The 19748-nt window shown below is 56.5% G+C and overlaps 3 protein-coding genes across 3 annotated transcripts; 1 reads left to right on the top strand and 2 right to left on the bottom strand.

Moving 5' to 3' along the window:
* Positions 1 to 1004: 1004 nt before the first annotated feature.
* On the bottom strand, positions 1005 to 5091 carry LOC133264165 (pre-mRNA-processing factor 39-like). Its single transcript, XM_061444100.1, is given in 11 exon segments — positions 1005 to 1155; positions 1586 to 1750; positions 1830 to 1937; positions 2041 to 2060; positions 2063 to 2229; positions 2374 to 2472; positions 2474 to 2539; positions 2622 to 2740; positions 3327 to 3452; positions 4856 to 5037; positions 5040 to 5091. Coding segments are annotated over 11 exon segments (1236 nt in total). The 3' UTR covers positions 1005 to 1023.
* Positions 5092 to 6453: 1362 nt separating this feature from the next.
* SYVN1 (synoviolin 1) lies at positions 6454 to 12806 on the bottom strand. The gene is given in 19 exon segments (XM_061444099.1): positions 6454 to 7817; positions 7907 to 7955; positions 7958 to 7983; positions 8074 to 8287; positions 8340 to 8447; positions 8972 to 9109; positions 9223 to 9259; positions 9261 to 9375; positions 9513 to 9629; positions 9871 to 9936; positions 10007 to 10106; positions 10846 to 10972; positions 11047 to 11150; positions 11344 to 11392; positions 11475 to 11567; positions 11569 to 11628; positions 12380 to 12472; positions 12650 to 12778; positions 12780 to 12806. Coding segments are annotated over 19 exon segments (2025 nt in total). The 3' UTR covers positions 6454 to 7444.
* A 3989-nt stretch (positions 12807 to 16795) lies between these two features.
* Positions 16796 to 19274, top strand: SPDYC (speedy/RINGO cell cycle regulator family member C). Its single transcript, XM_061444091.1, has 5 exons — positions 16796 to 16945; positions 17075 to 17133; positions 17258 to 17343; positions 17898 to 18069; positions 18830 to 19274. Exons 1-5 carry the CDS (start codon positions 16816 to 16818, stop codon positions 18968 to 18970), a joined length of 588 nt encoding a protein of 195 aa, XP_061300075.1. The 5' UTR covers positions 16796 to 16815; the 3' UTR covers positions 18971 to 19274.
* Positions 19275 to 19748: the final 474 nt, after the last annotated feature.

Below are 19748 nucleotides of genomic sequence, written 5' to 3'. Positions count from 1 at the left end.
TGGCATTTCCATCTGAAAACAGTGTTTTTTGGGGGGGAATATAACATTTCAGACCCCAAAAAGGAGGATTTTGGGGTGAAATATAGCTTTTCAGACCAAAAAGGAGCATTTCAGGGTGAAATGTGGCATTCAGACCCAAAAAACAGAGTCTTTGGGGTTGAAATATGGCATTTCCATCTGAAAACGGTGTTTGGGGGGGGGGGGAAATATAACATTTTCAGATCCAAAAAGGGAGGATTTTGGGTGAAAAATGTGGCATTTCAGACCCTAAACGGAACATTTTGGGGTGAAACGTGGCATTTCAAACCCTAAATGGAGCGTTTGGGGTGAAATACGGCATTTCAGACCGAAAAAACGGTGTTTGGGGGGGGGGGGAGTATAACATTTCAGATCCAAAAAAAGGAGGATTTTGGATAAAAATGTGGCATTTCAGACCTTAAAAAAAGGAGCATTTTGGGGTGAAATGTAGCATTTTAGACCCCCAAATCAAGTGTTTTAGGGTGAAATAGGTCTCCTCTGTCCCAAACCCCCTCTGTTTTGGGATAAAATATCTCATACCCAAAAAAGGAGCAATTTGGGGTGAAATGTGGCACTTCAGCTTGAAAATGAACCAGGTTAGGGTGAAATGTCATCTCAGCCCCCAAAAAAGGAGTGATTTGGGGTGAAATGTGACCTTTCAGCCCCAAATCCAAGTCTTTTGTGCTACTATCCATCATCCCAACTCCCAAAAAGGAGAGTTTTGGGGTGAAATGGGGCATTTGAGGGTGAAATTGAACATTTCAACCCCCCCAAAAAGCACAATTTGGGATAAAATTTGATTTCAGCCCCAAGTCCATCTTTTGCGCTGTTATCCATCACCTCAACCCCTAAAAAGGAGCGTTTTGGGTGAACGGGGCATTTCAGTCTGAAATGAGACGACTTTAGGCAAAACACACCCTCTTTGCCCCAAAATAGAGCGTTGAGGAAGGAAATGTGGTGGTTTTGCTTCAAACTGAGGTGGTTTGGGTCCCTTTCAGGGCTCCCCTACCTTGTTTCTCCCTCAAAGGCAGCCCACAGGAGGTGGATGTTGGGCTTCCTGGGCAGGTGATAGCCACAGGCCCGCTGGAAGACACTCCGGGCTCCCGTCACCGTGTGGTTTTCCAGGTATTTGGTGTACTGCAGGGAATAAAGAAGTGGACCCAAGAAGAGGGGCAAAGATTTTGGGGGGGGAACACGGACACGGCCAGAGAGACGGACGCGTGAGCATCCCCCCGCATGGGATGCGCTCAATCGGGTGGGGGGCACTCACGTTAAGGCCCCTCTGCTCCGACATTCCTGCGGGCTCTTAGGCAGGGGGGAAGGTGCCGCGGGCGGGGGGGGAAGCAGCAGCGGGAGTTAAACAAACGGGTGTTAGAAAAAACGGCGTTTCCAGGAGGAAAAAGAGAGTTAAAACCGTTCAATTTTTAAGGGGGGGGAAGGGGGGGGGGGGGGGAGACCCTCAGATGACCCCGATGGGGGTTGGGGGGTTTGGGTTTTCCTGCTTTAAAGAGGGATTTGAGGAGGTGGAAGGAGGGCAAACGGGCTGGGAAGGTGGGAATGGGCTCACCTTGATCCAGAACTCCTCGTAGAGGGCGCAGGCGATGACGCAGCGCTCGAAGAGGACGATGGTGCGCTCGTGGGAGCCCGCTGCCATCTCGTAATCCAGGTAATCCCGCCAGTTCCGCAGCTGGGCCCTCTCCAAGGGCTTCACGTGGAAATAGGGACGCTTGATCTGGGAACAGGGATGAGGATTGGGATGGAGATGGGATTCCGAAGGAGTTTTAAGGGGATAACGGGGCAAATGCGCCTACCCCGTCCTCGAAATTCCAGCGTTTGCTGACTTCCGCCTCGTTCTGAGCGTAGATTTGCTGCCGCATGGAAATCACCAGCTCCCGGATCTTTTCCTGGTCTAGATCGTCCTGGGAATGAAGTGGGATGTGGGTGGGATCCCCCACAACAACAAACACCACCCCCCCCCCCCCACCCCAAGGACCCTATTGGGATCCCTGCTTTGGTGCCTACCTGAGCGTTCGCTGCCGCTGCCCCTTTCCCTCCACACCGGGTGGCAAATCCTCTCCCGGCGGCGCTTCCGTCCCTTCCGGCTCCGGAGGCTTCGGCACGGGATCGGTGGCCAGCTTGGATTGGACCCAGAGGAGCTCCTCTGGGGATAGGATGTCCTTGGGGGGGTTGTGGAGAACGTGTTCCTTGAACCTGTAAGGGGACAGAGGGGGAATAATGATGGGGGGGGACCCCAAAACCAGCAAGGATTTGGTGGTGGGAGTGAGGGAATTCCCAGCAGGAAGCCATGGGTTATTCCATAGGGATATTTTAGTGCTGGAGTCCGGGCTCACGTACTTCTCCCAGTGATGGTTGTAGAGCTGGGTTGGCATGGAGAGGACACGGTCGTAGATCCCAGTGACGGCACGAAGGTCTCCTTGTTCCGTTCCCAATTCCGTAGAGTTCCCAGAGTTTATCCGAGCGGAAATCCATCCCGGCTGCTGCCACCGCTGCCTCGAAGACGCTGACGGGGAAGAGATGAGGATGAGGATGGGGATGAGGACCAGACACTGCTGGAGCCACCACTGGCTTCTCCTGATGCTCACCCACGGATCTTCTGGATGGATTCGGGACGGTTCATATCCAGGGTGGATTGGAGGTAGGAGATGTAGTGGATCCATAGGTCCATGCTGAGGGGGATGGACTGAAGACCCCTCTCAAACACCTGATGGAAATAGGGGGGGGGACAACAGACACCCAATGTTACCCCCATGGGTTCAGGGACCTGGCCCCATGGACCAAACTGGGGGGAAACACCCAAAAAATGCACCAGCGGGGCTGGAATTGGGGAGTTTCCAATTCCAGATGGAATTGGAGCTGGAATTCCAGCCCCAAAAGGGAGTGGAAATGCTGGTTTGGTGGGAAAAGTGGGGTGGAAAGGACCCAAAACACCCCATATTCCCCCCCGCCCAGACACCCAAGGGACACCCTAAACACCCCATGCCCCACCCCAGAATCCCATGGGATACCATGAGGACCCCCTGAAACACCCATGGGAGCCATGAAACACCCATGAGACCCCCACCAAACACCTCTGGGGACCCCTCCATATTGCCACTGGGACCCCTTGAACACCCAGGGACCCTCAGTAATACCCTGGAGGCCACCCCAATACACCCAAAAACCCCTCGAAACCATCCTGGGGACCCCCCAAAACACCCCAGGGACACCTTGCATCCCCTGGGGACCCCCAAACCCCCCTTTTACCCCCCCCAACAAGGGGACAATGGGGTTTGACCCCCCCTCAGCACCTCCTCTGTCTCGCGGGCGCACTCGAAGCGCCGCTCCATGTCCGCGTACTTCTTCCAGTAGCCGTAGCAATAGGGATAATGGGAAAAGAAGGCATCGAAGGCTTTGCGGGCAGCCAGGAGGTGGTTCTGGGGGGAAACACCGGGATTTGGGACAATCAAACCAGGGATGAGCAGTTGGAGCTGCTCGAGTTTTGGGATTAGGAATGGCACCGCAGGAATCGCCTCCGGAGTGAAGGATGCCGGGGGTTTGGGATGGATTTAATAGGGTTTGGATGAAGCTGATGGCTTGAAAGGGGTTAAATGAAGGATTTAATGATGCTGGGGGTTAAAGTGAGGTTTAAGGAAGGGTGGAACAAGGGTGGTGGCTTAAATTGGGATTTAAGGGATGTTTTAATGGGGTTGGAGGCTCAGGGTGAGGCTTGTAGCAGGGTCATTGGCTCATGACTGGTTTTGATGGGGGTGGTGGCTTAAAAAGGGTTTTAATGAAGCTTTCAACAGGGTTGGAGGCTCAAAATGAGACTTAGGGGAGGTTTCACAGGCCCCAATACCTGGGGCAGGCTCTAATGAGGGTTTTAAAGGAGATGGGAGAGTCAAGGGGAGCTTTAACAAAGGCTTTAACTCAATTGTAGCCTCAGGATGAGCTTTAGTGAGCGTTTCAAGGGGGTCATAGGATAAGGTAGAGTTTTAACCAGGTTTAAAGGGGCTGGAGACTTGAGGGAGGCTGTAACCAAGGTTTGAAGGGGGGGTGGGGGGGATTTAAGGTGGGGTTTAAAGGAGTGGGGGGGGTTAAGATGGGTTTGAATGGGGGGAGGGGGATTTAAAGTGGGTTTGAATGGGGAGGAAGGGTTTAAGATGGGTTCTAACGGGTGGGGGGATTTAAAGGGGGTTTTAATGGGGTTGGAGATATTTAAAGTGGGTTCTAATGGGGTGGGGGGGATTTAAGGTGGGTTTTAACAGCGTGGGGGGGGATTAAGGTGGGTTATAATGGGGTGGAGAGAATTAAACTGGGTTTTAACAGGGGACTTAAGGTGGATTGTAACGGGGTGAGTATTAATGGGGGGACTTAAGGTGGGTTCTAATGAGGTGGGGGGGTTTAAGGGTGTTTGAACAGGGTTGGGGGTTTAAGGTGGGTTCTAATGGGGTGGGGAGAGTTAAGGTGGGTTCTAACAGGGTGGGGGGGTATTTAAGGTGAGTTCTAATCGGGTGGGGGGTGATTAAAGTGGGTTTTAACAAGGTGGAGGAACTTAAGGTGGGCATTAATGGAGGGGACAAGCTGGGTTCTAACGGGGTGGGGCGGATTTAAGGTGGGTTCTAATGGGGTGGGGGGGTTAAGGTGGGTTCTAACGGGGTGGGGGGGGTAAAGTGGGTTCTAACAGGGTGCTGGGGGGGGGATAAGGTGGGTTCTAACGGGGTGGAGGGGGTTAAGGTGGGTTCTAACGGGGTGGAGGGGGTTAAGGTGGGTTCTAACGGGGTGGGGGGTTAAGGTGGGTTCTAACCGGGTACTGGGGGGGCGAAGCTGGGCTCCTCACCTCCTGCTCCACAAACTGCAGCAGCTCGGTCCAGGCTGTGAAGTCGTGGGGGTTGCTCTGCGCCGCCAGCCAGAACTTCTCAAAGTCCATGGGGTAGGTGGGAGGGGGCTCCTCAGCCGGCATCGGGGGGGGCTCCTGGGGGGGCTCCACAGCCGGGGGGGGCTCCTGAGGCTCGGGCGGGGCGGTGGCTCCATTGCAGCTCGGCAGGGGGGGGGCTTGAGTGGGGGCAGCGGCATCGCTCGGCTCCTCTGTTGGGGGGTTGGGGGCCGGGGGGGGCAGCTCTGGGGCTGGGGGGGGGGCACATGGGGACACCTCAGTTAAGGAAAGGGTGCCCCCAGAAACCAGACTGGGGTCCCCTGTGGGCACTCCCCAGCCCCTGGTTCTGCCCCATCCCCCTTTGTGGCCCCCCATCCCCAACCCACCTCCTTCATTGACACTCTCAGCCCCCCAGGAGCCCCCACGAGTTCCTTCTGTCCTCAGGCTCCTCCATACATCCCCACAGACCCCCCGGTCCCCTCAGGACCCCAATTTACCTTCCTCCCCCCCCGATCCCTTCAGGACCCCAATTTACCTCAATAACCCCTCCCAATCCCCTCAGGACCCCCAATTTACCTCAAAACCCCCTCCAATCCCCTCAGAACCCACGATTTACCTCAATACCCCCCCACAATCCCCTCAGGAACCCCAATTTACCTCACCCCCCCCCCCCCAATCCCCTCAGGACCCCCAATTTACCCTCACCCCCCCCCCCAGTCCCCTCAGGACCCCCAATTTAACTCAACCCCCCCCAAATCCCCTCAGAACCCACGATTTTATCTCAATAACCCCGTCCCAATCCCCTCAGGAGCCCCAATTTACCTCACACCCCCCCTCAATCCCCTCAGGACCCACGATTTACCTCAATAACCCCCCCCAATCCCCCCAGCCTCACCTCACCCCTCCCCCAATACCCCCCCGCTCACCGAGGGCTCCGGTAGCTCCGTCCCCGCCGTCCCCCAGCGCTCCCTCGGTGCCGCCACGACCGGGGCTGGCCGGAGCCTCCGGCCCCTCCGCCGCCATCTTGTCCCGCCGCCTCAGGAGCGCGCGTGCGCGGATGACGCCACCAATGAGGCGGGAAGAAAGAAGGTCCTTGAGGGCATGAAGAGCCCGCGGCGCCCCCTGCTGGACGGGAGGTCCCGTTGCACAGCCATCATGGAATCATGGAATGCTGTGGATGGGAAAGGAGCTCTCGAGCTCATCCAGACCCAAAGGGCAGGGATCCAGCTCCAAGCCCCGTCCAACCTGGCCCAGGGATGGGGCAGCTTCTCCCTTCAACCCATTCCAGTGTCCCACCGCCCTCCCAATGAAGATCCCCCTCCAACTCTTCCCATTGGAGCCATTCCTCCTCATCCCATCCCTGTATCCCCTTGTCCCAAGCCCCTCTCCAGGTTTCCTTCAGGCCTGGAGCTGCTCCAGCCCTTGTAGCATCCCATGGCTTCCTCTGGTGCTGTTGTCCCAATGCTGGGGCTCATGGCACCACCATCAATGTGTGTGTCCATCCCCCCCCCCAAAACCCACCTTTGGGGTACCATTGACCTCGATGGAGGAGCAGCACCAGCTTTCCTGCAACCTTTATTCTGCCGTTATTTACAATCCAGCTATTAAAAATTTATACATTATTTACAAATTAAATAAGTCCCCGATGCTGACGCCACCAAAAGGGACCAGGAAATGGTTCGGGGTGAAAAAACCCAGGTTTGGGTCAAAGAAAACAGTTTGGGGGTCAAAGAAAACAAGGTTTGGGGGTCTAACACCCCCAGTCCAGTCACTCGAATGCCTTTGTTCCCTCCCCTCCATGTGGTTGCCACCCCAAAACGAAGGAAAACATGAGGAATCCACTCAAAACTACTCCCCATCAACCAGAACCGGCCACAAAACTTCAAGATTTTGGCTCAAAACGCATAAAGATGAAGGAAAAAGGAGGAAAAGGGAAGCTCTGGCAGCGGCACCGCCGCGTTCCCATGGGATTCCGCGTGGACGCGCTCCCATCTGGGGCGACGAGAGCCCAAAAGTGAAGGAAAAGCAGAAGAAAATCCAAAAAGAGCTATTCCCACCTCAAATCCAAGGCCAAACCCAGCCAGCGCTGGCTCCAGTGTGGATCTGGCCCTTTCCACCCCAAAAAGCTCTGGATGCCGAGAAATTCCATTGTTCCCTGAGATATTTGGGCTCCTCCCAAGCCCTTTTGGGTTCCAAGAGGCACTGAAGTCACGGTGGGTGAAGGGGTGGCCACCAACTGAGGTGGAAGGTGCCAAAAGAGACCCCAAATCACCCAAACCCCCCCGTTTCTTGGCGCCAGGGGGCAGAGAGGAACCAGTATAAACCAGTTTGGCCGTGGCCCAGCGCTGGGGGAGGGGGGGGTTTATTGAGTCTCCAAAAGGGGGGGGGTGAGGTAAAAATGGGGGATTTGGATCCTGTTTGAGCGGCATTGGCCACAGTCACCGCGGTTCAACCTCCCCTTGGCCTTAGTGCCAGGCGGAGCGGTGCCACCAGAACAGGCAATGCTGGTGCTGCAGCACGCACCGGATCCGCCGTGTTGGAGAGGTAGAGAAATCAGGGGAAAACCAGGGAAAACCAGGGAAAAACGGGCCTGGAAAGCGGCTCTTTGCCACGGTGGAAGGAGCCAGGTTTGGTTTCTGGGTGCAGCCAGGGTTTGGTTTTGTTTCCGGACACGGATTTGGGTGGAAAAAGGGATGGAAAGCGGCTAAACCAGAGCGGTTCTCCCAGCACGTGAGGAGCTGGGAACGCCGGGAATGCCGGCGGTGTCAATGGGAGGGCGCCGCCAGTTTCTGTAGCCGGCGCCGGCGCAGCTCCGCCGTGTCCGGTTCCTCCATTGAGGATGAGCCTTCACCTTCCTCCTCCTCCTCGTCCTCCTCCTCCTCCGCCGGCGCGGTGAAGCCCTCGGCGCCTGCTGGCACGCCGGGATCTGGCACAGGGAAAGGCACCGGCTCAGCCCAATTCCCCCCTATGATGGGCTCAAACCGGTGTTTCCCCCATCCCTGGCTCCTCACGCACCGGTGCCGGTATCCGTACGGATCGGGGCGGGCGCCTCCCCAGCGCCGGATTGGGGCTGAGGAGCAGGCCGGGGCGACCTGCGAGGGGGAAGTGAGAAGAGAACTCCACGTTTTGGGGCATTTTGGGTGGAATTTGGGGTAGTTTGGGCCCCCCACCGCTGTGGTTACCCGATGGTGGCCAGGACTGTGAGGTATTGGTTGATCTGCACCATGGCCGCATCCAGCAGTGTGTGGATGTTCTGCAGGCACTGCAGCCGTGCCTCCAGGTGCTGCCGGTCGTGGCCTTCCATGGCCCGAAGCTCCTCCTCGGTGAGGCCGGCAAAGCCAGGCGGTGGCACCGGCATCGTGGGAAGCCTGCGGTGGGAAAGGGGTGAGGAGAATCCTGGGGAATAGGGGGGAAGGGGGGGGAATCCCAAACCCCCACCCTGGCTTACCAAAGAGGGGTGGCCATGGCATTCCCATCCATGGTGGTGGCAAGGGAAGACCCGGTCCCGGTGCTGTGGGTTCTGATGTGGCAGTGCCGGTGTCAGCGGGACGGGCGGCTGTGGTGATGAGAGGGATGTGAGGGGGGAGGAAGAGGAGAAGGAAGAAAAGGAGGAGGAGAAAGAGGAGGAGGAGGTGAAAGAGAGAGGAGGAAGAAGAGAAAGTGGAGGAATAGGAAAAGCAGGAGGAGGAGGCAGAGGGAGAGGAGGAAGAGAGGGAGGAGGAAGAGGAACAGGAAGAAGAGAAGAAAGCTAAGGAGGAGGAGGGAGAGTGAGAGGAGGAAGAGAAGGAGGAAGAAGAGGGAGAGGAGGAGGAGGAAGAAGGAGAAAGGGAGAGGAGAAAGAGGAAGAAAAGAGGAGGAAGACAAGGAGGAGGAGGGATAGGAGGAGAAAGAAAAAAGAGAAGAAGAGGAGGAGAAAGAGGGAGAGGAGGAGGAGGAAGAGAAGAAGAGAGAGGGAGAGGAGGCTGAGGAAGAGAAGGAGGAAGAGGGAGAGGAAGAGGAGGGGGAAGAGAGAGGAAGAAGAGGAAGAGGAGGGAGCCCCACTTTGGCAGCTCCAAGCCTGTGGATAGGGAAAGAACTCACCCGTGGCAGCACCAGAGCCCGATGCGGCGTTTTCGGCACCGTTGGGTGGTTGAACCCCAGGAACTGGTGGGAAGGGAGCAACGGGGGGCCAGAAGGGAAACATTCCCGGTGGGAATGGGGGCAGGATTCCTTGGGGAACTACGGAGGGAGAGCAGAGCAGAGAGAGGGCGCCGGGTTGGTTGTTCCCAAGGCTTGACTGGTGCGGTGCCACCACGAAGGGGGGGAAAGAAAGGGGGAAGAAGGAGACTCACAGTTGGGGGGCTGAGGAATCTGGGGGGTCTGAGGGGGGTGGGGGGGGCTGTTCCGGTGCTTCCGGAGGCGGCTGTGCCGGGAGGGATGCGCGGAGCACATCCATGCGGCACGTTGGACACGTCTGCTGGCGCTGGAACCACGACCGCAGGCAGCTGGGGAGGAGATGGATGGGGGTGACCATGCCATGGGGTGATGGAAAAGACACCCCCCCACCACCACCACCCCCCCACCCCCTTCCCAGCACCACAGACACCGGGAATGCCGGAATGGTGCCGCATTCCGCACCCACCTGGTGTGGAAGATGTGGTTGCAGGGCAGGCGCTTGGCGCCCGTCACCATCTCCTCGCGGCAGATGATGCAGACGTTGTCCATGGCCTGCAGCTCCTCCGGGGTGGCATCGGGATACCTGTGCCGGGAAGCACCGGGATCGTGAGCCCATTCCCGCTGGGAAATTGAGGGGGGATACAGGAAGGTTGTGGGACATCCACATCCTCCCCACCAGCTCAACCCTTCCTCCTCTTTGGCTCAATGGAAGGATTTGGAAGGAATGGGGGATACCCCCCCCCCCCCCTTCAGCATCATTCCCACCTTTTCCCAAGTGGAAAAGCAGGGATTTTCCTCCCATTTGGGTGGAGGAGGGCACTCACAGCGTGTTCATGTTGCGGATGGCCCGGCGGGACATGATGGCGTCCGTCACCGCCTTCTTGAACTGCCTGCAAGGAGACAGGAGCCTGGTGGGATCCACGGAGCCGGAGCCGGAGCCCACGCCGGAGCCCAACTCACCTCATGGCCAGGTACATGGGGCGGATAGCGAAGAGTGGGAACGTGTGGACTTTGATCATGATGGTCATGAAGGCCATGTAGAGCAGGACTTTGATGAAGCCTGGGGGAAGGAAGTACGTCAAGGTCTCGGTCTTGGTCAATCGTGGGTGCGTTGAGCTGGGATGGGAATTCCAATGTCATCCCGTCCCATGGTCTTGGCCAAGCATAGGTTGGCTGAGATGGGATGGGACCTCCAATGTCATCTGCTCAAGCAGGTCACCAAGAGCTGCTCCTTGAGGGTGGGGACCCACCAGCTTTGGAGCATCTCAGAGGCTGGAGATGCTACCACCTCCTCTCTGAGCAACCAGCCCCAGCTCTTCTGGCTTCTCCATTCCCTTCTTCACCTTGGTGGCCCTTTGCTGGATGCTCTCCAGGATGTCCCGGGACCCCTCGGAGTGGCCTCACCACCCCTGATCACCTCCCTCACCCTTCACTGTTGGCTTGTCCTCAAGCCAGTGTCCACCAGAGCCCAGTGTGTGTCATGCTGGGGGTTGTTGGACTTGGCTCATCCCTCCCTTGAACCTCATGAGGTTCTTCTGGGACCATGTCTGGGTGCATCAATGACCTCCACCTGTCTTGGTGACACCAAGGGGATGCTCAGCTCCATCACTGAGGTCATTCATGACAATGGATCAGCCCTTGGGGTGCTGTTGAGTACCCCCCAACTCCACCTCTTCGTTAAAGGGTGGCTTAATTGCACTTCCTAACAAGCGTTACTGGGTCACAACCAGATGGGAGCCACCCCTTCGAGCCCCAAAGGTGGGGATGAGAAGGGAATGAGGGGCCAGAGGCCAAGGTACCGGTGAAGAGCTCCGTGTAGAGCATGTAGACGGCTTTGCTGTCCCAGGGGTTCTCGTTCTGCAGGTCGATGGAGTGCAGCACGTACTTGATGAAGATGGTGAGCACCATGGTCATGAGGATGGCGTACTGCAAGGAGGGAGAGTGGGGTGGGCACCAGGACCTGGAGGTCTGCCTGGCCTCCAAAAGAAGCCACTTCCTACCTCGAAGCCAAAGACGAGCTGGACCGAAGCTCCTCGTGTGAGGATGCTGTGGTAGGCGTGGCTGACAAAGAGGAAGTCCAGGATTCCCAGCAGGAACATCAAGGCTGTGGCAAGAAGGAAGGAAATCAGGATGAAGAGATGCCAAGGGAAGAAGGTGATGAGCTCCCAAGTGGAAGAGACCCCAGAAACTCAAGCTTTGAGGGTCACATCCCAGATGTATCCCAGCAGGAGAACAGGATTGGGCCAGGATTGGCCCCAGGGGCTCAATGAATGGGTCCTGGAAGCCGAGATACTCACAGACAATGCGGAAGTGGAAGAGCCAGGAGATGTTTGGGCTCCTTTCCATCTGCAAAAGGGAAGGGTGAGTTTCCCCCCCCAAAAAAAAGGCACTTGGGGGGTCATTCTCTCACCCCCACCCCGGCACTCACAAAGTCCACTCGGTCTTCAGCCAACCAATGGAAGCACTTGAGGAAGAGGAGGAGGGTGAAGAGGGCGACGAAGCGAGGGCTGAAGTCATCCCTTGAAGACAGTGAAGGCCAAGCAGGTCTCGGTCACCGCGTACCACGAGCGCTCCAGGAGGTGCTGGGAGAGGGGAGGTGATGGGGGGTGATGGGAGGGAGTCCCCATAGCCTCTGCCCCACATACTTGAGCCCATAATGGGGCCCAAGGTCTCTCAGGAGTCAAAACCCCCTCAACCGGTGCTGAAAGTCTCTTGGGGGTCAAAATTCCACCCAAAGTGGAGCCAAAGGCTTCTCAGGGCTCAAAATCCAGCTCCAAATGGAGCTGAAAGTCTCTTGGAGTATCAAAGATGGAACTTGGGGTGTGAATTGCTCCACCCAAATGGCATTAAAGGCATTTTGGGGTCCAAATTCCCCCCCCACAATGGTGCCTGAAAGTCTTTTGGGGTTCAAACTCCACCCCCAAACAGAACCAAAAACTTTAGATTTCAAACTGATTTCAAACTGCCCCCCCCCGGGGGCAACAAAGGCCCCTTGGGGTTCAAGTTCCCCTCCAAATGGTAAGAGTCTCATTTAGGCTCAAAGTTCCCCCCCAGATGGCAACAAAGGCCTCATTTGGGTCCAAGCCCCCCTCAATGGTGCTGAAAGTCTCTTGAGATTTAAAATCCCCCCCCCCCAAAACAGAGTCAAAAACCACTCAGAGATCAAAATCCTCCCCCCAGAACAGCCTCAACAAAGACCTCTTGAGATCCAAAATCCTCCTCAAATGGTGCTGGAAGTCTCCTTGGCTCCAAATGGCATCAAAGACCCTCCCCAAAAGCACCACATCCACCCATCCCCAGCATGGAATTCCAGCCATTCCCACCGTCCCTCACCTCCATCTCCGCTGCCCGCAGCTGCCCAAAGAACACTTTGCCCATGAACTTCCCCAGGAGGAAAACCAACACAAAGGCCTGGATGTAGAGAACCTGCAGGGGAATAAGTGGAAATGGGAAGGCAAGGAGGGGGAAAGGGGGTGATGAGGAAGGAGCCACGGTGATAACCAGATGCAGAGGATGGGGTGGATGGTTTCAGTTACCCATTTTGGCCACCAAAAGCAGAAGTGGGCTGAACGCCCCATTGCTCCCGATGAGGTGAGTACTTACGGCCATGCTGGGGCTGGATTTGGTGAGGTAAACCACCGTGGGGTAGAACTGGTGCTTCAGGTAATAGGCGTGAGCCACCACGGCCGTCGTCAGCGCCAGGCTCCCAGGCCGTCGTCAGCGCCAGGCTCCCCACCATCACCACTGCGGTGCAGAGCATCTCCCCGGCCCGGCCTACCAAGGCCAACCAGCCAAAGAGGGGATTTTTGGGGGAAAAAAGCATCGTTTAGGGTAAAATGAGGGGTTAAAAAGCCACTTCCGCCCCCCTCCCTGCGAAACGGAGACAAACCCCTTTGGGGGGGGGGGGGGGGTGTCTCTGTTCACCATGAGACCCAAAACCTAACAATTGCTACAGGAATGAACAGTATGTGGCCTCAAATGGAGCTTTTCTGTCCCAAAATGCTCCCAGCCTGGCCCCTACACCCTCAGTGTCACCCCCCACCTTCCCCCATGGCCCCAAGTGCCACCTCCTTGCCCCTGTCCCCATTTCTCTTCTCCTCTTTATCCCACTGCAGCCTCCCCACATCCCCCCCCTTCCATCTCCTGCTTCTTTAGGTGCCATCTCCAAGTTCCAGACCTCCAAGTGTCCCCCCCCTCAATGCCCTCTACCCCTCTGGGTGTCGTCCCCCCCCAACATCCCAGTCCCCCATAGCCCGTTCCCAACCTTAACCCCCCCATGTCCCCACTCCCCTCTGAAGCCACCCCCCCAGCCCCACAAGCTCCTATCCCTCTACCACCCCCAATACCCCCATGCAACCCCTCCCTCCCTCCACCTGCCCCCCCGTGTCCCTACGTTCCCCCCAACCCTCCAAGAGCCCCCCATATCCCCACCCCCTCCCTCCCTCCACCTGCCCCCCCCGTGTCCCTACGTCCCCCCCCCAACCCTCCCCCATGTCCCCACCCCCTCCCTCCCTCCACCTGCCCCCCCCCCCCCCGTGTCCCTACGTCCCCCCCCAACCCTCCAAGAGCCCCCCCCATGTCCCCACCCCGCTCCCCTCCCCTCCCGTCCCCATCTCCACCGATGTCATCGGTCCCTCCATGTCCCCCCCCGGTGCTCTCCCTCCCCTTCGGCTCCCCCCAAGGTCCTTTCCCGTCCCCCGGCCCTTCCCTGCCCCTCAGTCCCGCTGTTACCGGTCCCTCCATGTCCCCCCCCCCCCCCGGAGCCTCCTCCCCCCCGGCCCGGCCCTTCCCTGCCCCTCGGTCCTGGTGTCACCGGTCCCTCCATGTCCCCCCCCCCGGTGCCCGCCCTCCCTCCCCTTCGGCTCCCCCCAAGGTCCCCCCCGCCCGGCCCTTCCCTGCCCCTCGGTCCCGGTGTTACCGGTAACCCCGGCCCCGCACTCACTCGGACCGAGCCCCGCCACCGCCGCCGCTCCGCCACCGGAAGCCGCCTCAGAGCACGACACCTCACTTCCGCCTGGGCCGTACTAACCGCTGTCGGGGGGGGGTGGAAAAAGGGGGGTGTCACTTCCTCCTTGTTTCCCTCCAGCACTTTCCACCCCTGTGCGCCATCACCGCTTCCTTCAAGGGAGCTATTGCGGGTTCTCCTTCCCCGTTACTCCCCTTATGAAGCCCCGCACTGCAAAAACACGCTGCGCTTCCCCCCCACCCCCCCGCCCCCCGTACTTGGTACGGTCCGAGCGGCTCTGGGTGGGCGGAAACGCCAAGGGTCCCGTGTCTCGCTCTCATTGGCCAGCCCCCGCGGTGCTTGACCAATCAGAAAAATCCCCTGTGCGGCGCCGACCAATCGGCGGCTGTTGCTAGGGGAAGGAGAGGAAAGGGCGACGAGTTGCGCCAGGCCTCAGCTCCCCACCGTAGCCACCCGGAGAGACCCAAATTGAACCGAATTCGCCTTTTTTTGCCCCTTTTCCACCCCTCGCACCACACTCGGCCCCTTTTTCCTCCGTTTTTACCTCAGAAACCCTCTGCCTGCTCCCCCCCTTCGCACTTCCACCCAGCCTATCAGCGACGCCCCGGCTGCCACTCCGCTCCTCTGATTCGCTATCATCACCCATCGTCCCGCCTCCCCGCCTATGACAGGTGACGGCGGGCGTCTCCGCCTCCTGATTGGCTGGCTCCGCCGACGGGCAGCCTATAGAAGACGAGCCCGGGGAAGGGGGCGTGGTTTCTCCACACGCTCTGCTCAGGTGAGGGAAAAGGGCGGGAAAAGCGGCTCCGCTCCCTGTGGGGCTTCGTCCCCGTTATCCTTGATATGAGGGGGGAAAAGGGGGCTCCGTGAGGTAAATTCCCCCTTTTTCCCTTATTTAGTGAGGGGAGGCTGAGCTCCGGTGCTGCGAAGTGAAGGAAAAAACCCTTTAAATCCCTTTATTTCCCTTTTCCCCCTTGATTTGTGAGGAAGCAATATGGCGCTCATGGCGGTGAGGGGAGTGGGCTGAGGGGAGGGCTCCAGGCTCTGAGGGCTCCGTCTCCGTGTTTGATGTCTTTTTAATCCTGCTTTGGGAAGTGGAAACTCTTTGAGGAGAATACCCCCTTTTTCACAGCGTTAACGCTGGATTTCAGTGCCCGTGAGCACAAATAACATCATTCTGAACAATAATGTGCTGATATGGGACTAAAACCGCTTTTTATCGGCGTTTGTGAGGAAACTCCTAGTCCGTGCCTGGACACGGGGGTGATTCTCATGCAGTGCCTTGAAATGGGAAAGGAAAGGGGGTTTTTAGCGTTTATTTGATAGTTTTTGCTGTTGGGACAATGAGTTTTGAGGTATTTTGGGGCTTTTTAAAGAGATTTGGGCTGGGTGCACCCTGTGTCCCCCATGGTATGAAGCAGGCGCTGTTCCCTTCATGTGCCTTCTTAAATAACACCAAAAATAATGAAATATTAGGAAAACCTCCCAAATTGACAAAGGGGGGAGGAGAAATTGGGGTGACTTCGGTTCAAGGGGGTGTTTTGGCACCATCAGGACCCAAAATCTGAGTGGAAAATAGGGGTTTCAGGGGATTTGAATAGAAAATGAGGCTTTAATGGTGGTTTTCTTGTGGAGAAACCTTATTTCAGCCCAATTTGGGGCTGGAGGAGGAAATATTTTGCTCTTCCTTTGGCTTTTGATAACCAGAATGGGTTAAACCTGAGTTTATTGTAATAGATGGCTTTTTTTTTTTAATCTTAATAACACCTTTTTCACCATAAAACCACTTAAAATAGTAAATAGGTGGAGAGAATTGGGTCAGTCCCAACCTGAGTCTTCCCTAGGGATGAAGCCCTTGGTATTCCCTGTTAAAGCTCACTTGCACATTGACCTCAACCACCATTACTCCTCATTTTGAAGTAAAATCTCTAAATTTGGGCAGTCTGAAGAGCTTGGAAAGGGACCCCCAGCCGTAAAGTGGTGGGTTTGGGCTTCAAATGGGGTTATTGCTTGCTAAGGAGCCTGCCTCGATTGGGGACAGTGTTGGGGGGTGTTCCTGATGCTTGGAACTGCTGGAAAAAAAGCAGGATTTGAGGCAAAGGAGCCGCTTAAAACTGCTGGTTTTTGGTTGGGTGCGAGATGCTGCCTCTGTGTCACCTGTCTCAATGTAGGGGGGATTTGGATGCCTCATTTATGGGGTGTGGGGGGGGATGAATTTGCTGGTTTTTAGGGTGCTGGGTGAGTTTTGAGGGAGTTTGGGTTATTTTGGGGAGGGTTGTGGGTTTTGAATGGTTTATTCTTTGGGGGGGGCTGGAGTGTGATGCAATCAAGTTTTGGGAGGCTTTGGGGTGTTAAAGGGTCTGTTTGGGGGGGCTTGGGGCTTTTTGGGGTTAAAGGGCTTGGTTTTGGGGTGCTTGGTCTGTCCTTTGGGGGAGTTAAAGGGCTGGGCTGGGGGACTTGGGGATATTTGGCTTGGTTTCGAGGACAGTTTTGGGCATTTGGGCTGATTTTGGGATGCTTTATGTGGTTTGGTTGGGGGGCCCTCGAGTCTTTTTGGGGGATCTGGAGGGGCTTTGGGGTGTTTCAGTGGTTGGCCTGGTTCTGGGGGGGGCTTCAAGCTTTTTGTGGGTGGAGTTGGGCTGATTTGGGGGAGTACTGGGGCTTTTGGGGGTTAAAGGTTTGATTTTGGGGCCCTTGGGGGGCACTTGGAGCTTGCTTTAAGTGTATTAAAGGCTCGGGGGGGCGGGGGGCTTTGTGTGCTCCCCAACCTCTTCTCTCTCCCTCAGACCAAGTCCCCCCCTCCATGAAGCACCCCCTGCCACGAAGCCACCCCCAAGCATGGGGGTCTGGTGAGGAGCCCCCCAACCCCACCAGAGTCCCCCGCAGCCTCTGCCTGCACTGCAAGGAGCAAGATGCCTTCTTCAGTCTCTTGGGTGAGAGCTGATCCAGGGATCCCCTGAAAACCAGGAAAACCAACCCCCCGCCCCCCCGAAACCCCAAAACTGGGAGTTTCCCCAAAAAAATCCTTATTTTTTACCGAATAGCTTGTTTTTCTCTTGCAGAAGACACAGTGGTGAGGGAGTTCTTCTCTATGGACATGTTCTGCAGGATCTCTGATAAGGTCAGGCCTTCAAATAGCCCCCGTTTTAGTGTTTCTTTAAACATAAAAACACCCCTTTGTTTTTGTCTGAATTTAGCCCTTTTTTGCCTAAAACTCCCCTTTTTTCCCCCCCCTTCTTTTCCAGTACCTGTTGGCCATGGCGTTGACGTACTTCAAGCGCGCCGGGCTGCCCATCAGCGAGTACACCCGCATCAACCTCTTTGCTGCCCTGTGAGCTGCTGATGGGGCCCTGGGGGTGCTAATGAGGGTGCTCACTAACGAAGCAAAGCTCTAATGATGCCGTTATGGGGTTGAAACCCAACCCTGAGCCATGATGGTACCCTGCGAGCCACCTCATCCTCTTCCCATCATTCCCAACTCCTGGGATTTAGAGTCATAGAATGGCTCGGGTTGGGAAGGACCTGAAGATCATCTAGTTCCAACCCTCTTTGTGTTAGACTATGTCACCAAAGGTTCCATCCAGCCTGGCCTTGAACACTGGCAGGGAAGGAGCATCCCCAACTTCCTTGGACAACCCCATTCCAGCACCTCAGCACCATTACCGTAAAGAACTTGTTCCTTATATCCAGTTTAAACTTCCCCTGTTTCAGTTTGAACCCATCACCCCTTGTCCTATTGCTCCAATCCTTGATGAAGGATCCATCCCCAGCATCCTTGTAGCCCCCCCCTTCAGACACTGGAAGCTGCTCTGAGGTCTCCAGGCTGAACAGCCCTTCATGTTCCATTTCTCATTGACCAATTCCAGCCCATCCTCCCCCCTGCAGGTACCTGGCGAGCGACATGGAAGAGGATGAGGAGCACCACAAGTACCGCATCTTCCCATGGGCCTTGGGCCGCCGCTGGCGCCGGCTCTTCCCCCGCTTCCTCCGGCGCCGCGACCGCCTCTGGGCCCGCATGAGCTACCGGGCGGTTGTCAGCCGGCTCTCCTGTGAGGAGGTGGGTGTGAGAGCCCCGAAACACCCTAAACTCGCCCCAAAATCACAGGGATGATCCAGAGACACCACCCCGAGGGGAAACTGGGCCTTAAGGAGCTCCTAAAATCCAAAAGAGAGATGAAATGGAGTGGGTTTGAGCCCTGAAGTGGGACAGGTTCGACTCAGTCCCCCTCCAAAAGTGGCATTTTGGAGCCAATCTCCCCCTGGAAGTAGTGTTTTTGACCCAATTCCCTCTAAATGTGGTGGTTTTGAGGCCCCAAATGTGGTGGTTTTGAGGCCCCCAAAAGTGGTGGCTTTGAGGCCAATCTCCCATGAAAGTGGCATTTTTAACCTCCAAAATGGTGCTTTCAAGCCCTGGAATGGAGTGGTTTTCATTCCTCCAAAGGTCCCCTTCCAGAAATGGCATTTTTGAGCCGATCTCCCCCTGAAAGTGGTGGTTTTGAGCCAATCTCCCATGAAAGTGGCAGTTTTGACCCAATCCCCTCCAAATACGGTCGTTTCGAGCCTCAAAACGAGGTGTTTTTGAGGCAGTCTTCCCCCAAAAGTAGGGGGTTTGACACCTTCCCCCCAGATGAAGCATTTTTGAGCCCCAAATGTGGTGGGTTTGACACCCATCCCTAAATGTGGCCTTTTTGCCCCTAAAATACTCAATTTTCACCCCAAAACACCCAGGGAGGGTGGGAGGGACAGGGAGCTGTGTTGTAGTATAAGTCCCTAAACCACTGGGTTTCACCCCAAAAGCTCTACCCCCCCCCCCCCAGGTGATGGCAGCTGCCCCCCAGCACTGGGCCTGGCTGCGGGAGCGGCCCCTCCAGCACAGTGGGGCCCTGCGCCCCCACCACCGGGGCGAGGAGGAAGAGGAAAGCAACGGCTTCATCCTCGGCTGCCCCAAAGGGCACTGAATTGGGCTGAAACCAGCCAAAACTGGGGCCTCTCCGTGCCCCCAACGCACTTTTTTGTCTGTCGTCTCCCCCCCCCCCCCCCCCCCCCGTGGGGTTTTAATGCTCGATTTTGGCAATATCCCCCCTTATTTATAACCACAATGGATAAAAATCACCCCCAATTGCTTGTTTTGTACTTGTTGCCTGATGATTTTCCCTATTTTTCTTGGGTTTTGCCTCAAAACTCATGTATCTCCCTCCTATGTGAGGCTCAGCACCCATTCCCCCGACCCCTTTTTTCACTCAAAAAGCAGGGAAAATGGGCAACAGGGTATTAAACATGATGTGTAATGATTATTTTTGTGGTTTATGTGTGGGGAAAGAGGGGAAATGGGTAAAAAAGGAGGGGAGGGGCTTGGGGGGGGTGTTGCTTGGGGGGACCTCAAAATGAGGGGCTGGGGGGGGTGTTGCTCCCCTTTGCCCCCCAAACCTGTGGCTGTTCCTCTCTCCCCACAGCAGCAGCTGCCAGTATAAGGGACCCCTCCCGGGGGCAGGTAGGGACACATGTTGCATACGTGTTGTGTTACATACATGTTCTGGTACATGCCATATGTGCCCCAGCCTCGCACACAGTGGGGGTCAAGCCCCCTGCACATATGTGTTCACACTGAATATGGGTCCCAGCTCTCAGCACACGTGCTCTGGCCCTCTGCACACGTATGTTTCATACATGTTGCTCTCCACACATGTCCTCAGCCCATACACATGTCCTAGCTGTGTCCCCACGTATATGTGGCAT

The sequence above is a fragment of the Pezoporus flaviventris genome, unplaced genomic scaffold, assembly GCF_033815535.1.
Source record: "Pezoporus flaviventris isolate CSIRO_AGI_PZ_B2104156 unplaced genomic scaffold, CSIRO_AGI_Pfla_v1 ptg000676l, whole genome shotgun sequence".
In the NCBI taxonomy this organism is placed as follows: domain Eukaryota; kingdom Metazoa; phylum Chordata; class Aves; order Psittaciformes; family Psittacidae; genus Pezoporus; species Pezoporus flaviventris.
This window is presented reverse-complemented; position numbering and strand designations above follow the sequence as displayed.

Coding starts and splice junctions, on each gene's coding strand:
- SPDYC (XM_061444091.1), top strand. CDS start 16,816: ATGAAGCACCCCCTGCCACGAAGCCACCCCCAAGCATGGGGGTCTGGT. Junction 17,134..17,257: donor TCTGCAGGATCTCTGATAAG/GTCAGGCCTTCA, acceptor CTTCTTTTCCAG/TACCTGTTGGCCATGGCGTT. Junction 17,344..17,897: donor ATCAACCTCTTTGCTGCCCT/GTGAGCTGCTGA, acceptor TCCCCCCTGCAG/GTACCTGGCGAGCGACATGG.